The sequence below is a fragment of the Acanthochromis polyacanthus genome, chromosome 14 (genome assembly GCF_021347895.1).
Source record: "Acanthochromis polyacanthus isolate Apoly-LR-REF ecotype Palm Island chromosome 14, KAUST_Apoly_ChrSc, whole genome shotgun sequence".
Classification (NCBI taxonomy): Eukaryota; Metazoa; Chordata; class Actinopteri; family Pomacentridae; genus Acanthochromis; species Acanthochromis polyacanthus.
Window position 1 is genome coordinate 40,249,235 of NC_067126.1, and position 6,459 is coordinate 40,255,693.

At 42.7% G+C, this 6,459-nt stretch overlaps 1 protein-coding gene across 1 annotated transcript in view; it reads left to right on the top strand.

Annotated features, from left to right (window-relative positions):
- The first annotated feature begins 825 nt into the window (after window positions 1–825).
- The window catches only part of me3 (malic enzyme 3, NADP(+)-dependent, mitochondrial), a 16,110-nt gene continuing 10,476 nt past the window's right edge, over window positions 826–6,459 (top strand). Inside the window, exons 1-3 of the mRNA XM_022202746.2 lie at window positions 826–1,028; window positions 1,376–1,599; window positions 4,970–5,103. Coding sequence (XP_022058438.1) covers window positions 1,381–1,599; window positions 4,970–5,103 — 353 coding nt within the window. The 5' untranslated portion in view covers window positions 826–1,028; window positions 1,376–1,380. The remainder of the gene's footprint in view (window positions 1,029–1,375; window positions 1,600–4,969; window positions 5,104–6,459) is intronic.

Here is a 6,459-nt window from a genome sequence, read left to right on the forward strand (position 1 = left end):
GTCTGCTTTTATTTTATTACTACAAACTAGCTGACAGAAAAAACACTGCCTCAAAACACTGTTTTCTGAAAACAAAATACAGAAAACGCAGATTTAAAATGAGTAATTTCACTTGATATATGAAAGGGGATAAGATCATAATGTGAAAGTGTTCCAGTGTAGAAAGGTGAATGATGTGATCGGATTAGTGGCTGTTTCTATGTGATCTGTAGATATGTGGGATGACTGGTTTTAGGATTGTGTTCATCGCTTCATAAAATATGAGATGGTTGACATTTTACTCTGCTGCCAAATTAGTTACTAAACTTTTCTAAATTGCTAGAATAAATGCTGTCTAAAGCCATAAGTCTTCCCCTTACAAAGGCAATAATCTTCAGATTTGTTTGTTTAGCTTTTATGATCATTTCTGAGGCTGTAATTTGTGGTGCTGTTTGATGCAGTCTGTTCCTGTGAATCTGGGCAAAAACACTAAATCTTGGGTTGCCACACAGGTGAAGTTAGATCTTTATTTCACTGCAGAGCCTCAGACTGGGAGCTCCAGCAGGTGGAGCCAGTGGCTGCTATTAAAACCTGCAGAGCTACCATGGTTTTGTCTTTTGAGTGTTTCACTTTGTTTACAGTTTAAAGTGGATGCCAGAAAAAGTATAAATTGCAAAATTGTGGCACCAGAATCAGCTTTACTAGTCAAGTTTCAGTAAATGTGTCTGTTTTCTAGTAGTTCTAGTTTATGTACCAATATTCAGGAAGAGCAGCCATTAAATAAAAGCTCAGTGGGGACAGTTAGCCTTCAGAGACTAATAATGCTGGGGGAGATGGAGCCTGAGCCTCCCTGTGCTCTGATTGGTTCCCGCGGAGCCCGGAGAGGCTGCCTCTGACCGGGGAAGTGGATCCACCAATGTCGCAGGACCTGGATCAGCTGTTAGCTGTCGGTCCTCCTTCACGTCCAGTCAGACGTCGGCCGTCAGCAGGAGCGCAGAACCTGCTGTGAAGACAGAGGTTCGGTCCGCAGCAGCTTCACGGACTTCCAGGTGAGGCTAACCGACTGTTAGATCTGAGCTAGTTAGCTAGTTAGCATTAGCATTGTTTCATAAAGAAAACACTAATATCATAAAGCTAGCAGAAGCTAGCAGAGCTGATGCAGACAGCATGGTTTCTATACGGACTCAGTGGTTCAGTCTCCGTATCTTTATCATGAAGCTAAGTGTTTTATTAGCATGAACCCCTGCTGTGGCCACAGCACCTGTTGTTTATCAGCTTTAAGCTAACTCTCACCGCAGCAGCGCCTTGTATTCTCGGTATGTTTGGCATTTCTAGGTCGTGTGTCCTGATAGTGAAGAGGAAGGTGACTCTCCAGCTCCTGTTTTTCCTCCTGCAGGCAGCATGAACTCTCTCCCAGGAAGAGCAGCTCTGTCTCTGTGCAGACGCTCTGCGGCGGGCGGGATGCGGGTGTTTGCGGGCTCCCCGGGGCTCCCAGCGGGGGGTCTGCCGGCCGACAGGGCCTCCTTCCAGGCCGCCAGGGTCCACCACTCCGAGTCGGGCCGCAGCGTCAGCACCAAGAAGAGGGGCTACGACATCACCAGAAACCCCCACCTGAACAAGGTGAGCTCAAGTTGTCTCTGTCCACACCTGTAAACTAGACTCATGCTAGCAAATATGTGAACAAAACCACTAAAGCTCTTCCCAGGTAAAGGTGAACTCACCTGTAACTGCACTCCACTCTTTGTATTCTCTGCTAACAACGTGTTTTCCTGTCTAAGTGGGTCTGCAGTTTTTGTTTTCCAACTAAAGAGTAGAAGTATTTCATGCTCCTCTTCATTAACCCACTGATTGTGTGACTATAAAGTGTAAAAATAAGTTCCTTCATCCCAGAAATGTTATTTTTTTATCTGATCATAGCCCAACCCTATCATATTCCATTTATAAAATGCAGACATAGTCTGATAATAGTCACATATTAGACACTGGATTTTGCTTTGAACTGATGTAAACATTCTCAAAGCTGCTGTGGAGTCTGTAGATCGACCAATCAGAACGCTCGGTGTTGCATTGCAGTGTTTACTCCTGCAGCTCCGGTTATTTCTGTCTTTGCCTCTTGATGCTTTAGTAGCTTCCTTGCTACTGATGATGACGTGTAATATGTGTGATGTTATGAGTGTATACATGCACACTCATCACGTGCACAGAGGTGATGATGGCTCCGCTGTCCTATACTGTGGGCAGTGCTGCAAAAAACACATGTGAGGTTCTCTGTACGAAATTATGCCCAAAACACTTTCAAGAGAATAAAGATAATCATGTCATTACAATCTGTAACAAAAGCAACAATCTTTTACAGAACAAATGGGGTGAAATTACACAGAATGTAAAGCATTAGTAGGGAAAGTGTGTTATTTTCTGCAGGAAACTGAAACGTGCCGTTACTGTGTTCATGTGATTGTGTCTCCAGACAACATACAGCGTGCTGTTCTAACATGTATGAACATGTCTGTTTGAGATAGAGTGATGAAGCTATGAATGATGTCCCCTAATGTTTTTCCAACTCTTCTTGTCTTTATACAGCTTAATAAATAACACCATAAACGCGTCCACTGCCTTATTATTCCACTGTTAGCATGAAGTAGTGGTTTCTTCTCGTCAGAATTACTGGTTTCTACACGGTGTAGAAACATGTGGAGTTTGATTGGAGTGATGTCCGTGTCTGGATAAAGAATAAGTTAAAAATATTAAAAATATAGCTGCTTCCAGGTTTGAAGGCCCCATTTATTCTGTGAAAAGCAAAGAAAGAAGTATGATGTAGAGCTGCAGTCAGAGCCAGCTCTAATTATCAGTTCCTCTGAAAGACACCAAATCTTATAATAAGCAGAGCTTGTCTGAACATTTATGAGCTTTTTTATTTAGTAATCAGATCAGTTCATGCAAGACATTTGATGTGTCAGGAAATAATGTGTATGGCTGCATTAATTATCACTGGGTGGACACGGTGAATAATACAGGCTTTTCTCAACCAAAGTATATGAAAGAACGATAATTTAAGATTATTTATTCAGTGTGTTAAGGGAAAATAATACGAGTATAGATGGCACTGGTTCCATTTGTCCAGAAATACTGAAATACTGCTGCTCTTCTTGTAACTCACTGTTTGTGACAGCAGTTTAAATAAATGCTGTTTTTTGAACTTGTCTGGGTTAATAAACAGCAGTTTGAATAAATGCTGTGTCTGGGTTAAGTACTGACGGACTGTATGAGCTGCAGTAGTTGGAGCTAAAACCATCCGGTAATTACAGTCAGAATGCATCTCAACAGATGGGTTTAAATCTTCAGAGAAGTCAGGAAAGTTAAATCTGTAAAAGTGTCATTTTTAAATGGAAAGCGTGTAAAGAGTTAAACATCTAATCCTCCATCACATCCCTCACTAAAGCAACGCTCGCTGCATTTTTCCCCAAACGTAGCATGAAGACTTTTTCCTGCCTAGCTAGCTCTATGAGGACAGCAGAACAAACAACCAGGTTTAGACAGAGTTTACTGGTTTATCTGGGTTGATAGGAGGCGGTCACACTGGTTTCCAGTATGGATGCTGAGTCACAGGTCAGTTAGTGCAAACCACCAGGAAGTGCAGCTCTGCTTAGATTTACAATAAAAACATGTATTTCTGCTGCGTTTGCTCATTTTCATGGACATTTCCTGCACACTAAATGACTCCAGCAGCTATTAAACGTTCCCTGTTAACCTCTAAACCACGAGTTTAGGAGTTTGGAGTTGTTAGGAGTTGTTGTTATTTAGAGGTTATTCTGCTGTGGTTTTACTGGTTCTACTGGTTCTACTGGTTTTACTGGTTCTACTGGTTGGGTCCACTGGAGATCAGACTGGATGTGGAAGCTGGACTAGAATAATTTGACTCTCCTGATCTAAACTGATTATACTGAATTTGATAAATATCAAACTGAATGTGCTCATTATCAAATACATGCATGTGCTGTTTTTTTATCTGTAAAAAATATACCATGAGTTTACAATCAAACACTTAGCCAATAATCAGTGATAAACTTTCCAGTTTACGTCTGTGTCACCCATATTTTGTAGTTTTCCTTCGTCCTACTCTCAGATGTGGATAAAAGCTGACTTAAACTGTAGACTGATTGTAATGTAGATTCAAAGCAGCTCTTAGTTAAGAGTCACACTAATAGGTTTACAGCTTTACCTGCTTCTTCTGATAGATTTAACTGAGCTCTGTTAGTCTGTTCTTTATCTTCAGACGTGTTCATCCTCCTTTGTCTGTACACGGTAACATGCTCTTCCTGTTAGAACGTTTTCCATCCACTCAGTATTTTTATGATGTTCTGAGCTGGTTTGGTGCTTCGTCTCCTTTTAATGACCTCCAGGAGTGCAGTGCAGTCAGTGGGGAAACTCAGTGTTAAGATTCTTCCATCCAAATGGGGAAAGAAGATTGTGTGAAACTTAGCAAACATAAACACCCAGAGTCACATTTCACTCTGCTGACATGAATAATTTAGGAGGACATCGGTCCTTACAGAGCCCAGATAGCCGCTTTATTCCTCATGTGGGTCAGTGTTTTGTGAAGGACTCAGGAGGAGAGAAGATGGCGACAAAGCAGAGCGGCTGAAAGAGAAGCCGAGCTGACAGGGGAGTGGGTTCAGGCTCCCTCACCATTGGACAGAATAAATAGATTAAAGCTCACACTCCCTCTGGGAAGCTGCCAGTGCCCGGGCACCAGGCTTACCTGGAACACAAACTCAGCCTCGTGTTTGCTGCTCTGAGTTTCCAACACGTCTGTGGACTTTATTTTACAGAGTTTTCATGCTAGAATGTCACATAATAAGTAGGAGGAAACATGAAGCAGATGGCTGATGGTCTGAGTCACAGCGTAGTCATGACTCACTCATGAGTCATGTGGTCTGGATGGCCCTGTTTAGTTTTCTCTGTTGTATAATCGGCCCTCTGTCCTCTGCAGGGAATGGCCTTCACCCTGGAGGAGCGCCTGCAGCTGGGCATCCACGGCCTGCTGCCGCCCTGCTTCCTGAGCCAGGACGTTCAGGTGCTGCGTGTCATGAAGAGCTACGAAACCCGAGTCAATCCTCTGGACAAGTGAGACCACAGACATCCACAGTCGGAGCAGAGCAGGGTTATCCCAGCACAGAGGTCCAGTCTGCTGGATCACTGATGTCTTTTTCATTCATCATGAGACTAGCAGTTCATTTAGAATCACATCAAAGTCTTATCCTGGGGCCTCGTGGTTTCATCAAAGCCTTTCATTACACTGGAGCTGCAGCATCCTGCTTCACTTCCCTGAAGGACCTTTTTTTTGCGCCTCACCCTTTTTCCCTTATTTTCAGTCTATATTTACACTGTAGGACAAAATACCAAAACTAAAAGTGAAGCTCTCAACCTCCACCCTCTTTCTCTTTTTAACTAAAAAAAGACTAAAAGCTCAGAAGCATTTTGCTTGTTGGGCTTTTATGATGAAATAAAGAGCAGCACTTAGTGCGTGTCCTGATAGACAACAGAAAAGATAAGAAGCTGCTGTCTGACCGTCCACACTCGTATTTCACAGTAAGGCATGACTGCTGCTGTGGTGTTGATGTTTTAATGTTAGAATATGAACGACTGGCTCCAGTTTGATCAGAACGGGCCGACGCGGGTCAGAATACTGAACTGTCCCTCGTCTTGTATTCAGGCTGATATGTGCTAATAAAAGGCCTGTAAAGTTCATGTATGTGCTCTTTGACATGTCAGGTTATGTAACAACACAGTCATGTTCAAGGTTCCCTCACCTGGGCAGGTAAAGCTGCTTGGTGTGTTCAGTAGGAACGTCGTGGACAGACTGACAGTTTTTCAGGAGTTTTCTTATAAATTAAAGTATTGGATGAATTGTGCCTCGATTTTAGCATGAAATGAAAAGTAAATTTTCCTGTGAATCCAGAACACCTAAAGACGGGCGACTCCACAGCTACAAGGTTCAGATGAGCTCAAGCAGCTCAGTTCCTGTCTGACCCGCTGATTTCCTGCCGTCTTGCCCCACATTTCTCTTTTCTTTCTCCTCTGTAATCATCCATAAAGCTAAAAAATGATACAAGAGGGAAATGTGTGGATAGAGCAGAAAAGACTGGATTAAAGTGATCCATCGCCAGGGCAACACGGATGTCTGGACTGAACTTCATGTTAATCAAACTGTTTCTCTGAATAAATGAAAACCTGAAGAAGCACCAGATTATCCCCAAAGTCATTAGGATGCTTCATGAGAATCCTGAAAGTTGTTGCAGAATCTCATGGAAAGACTTTCAGTAATTTAGGTTTTTCTGTCTGGATCAAAGCGGAACCGATCAGCTGACAGAAATGTTTTCTCATGACGTGCAGCTGCAGTGACCCTCTGATAGATGAAAATAACGATAAGATGATTTTAACGCAGTAATAGAAGTGTTCACAGCACAGTGTCAGCTGAAC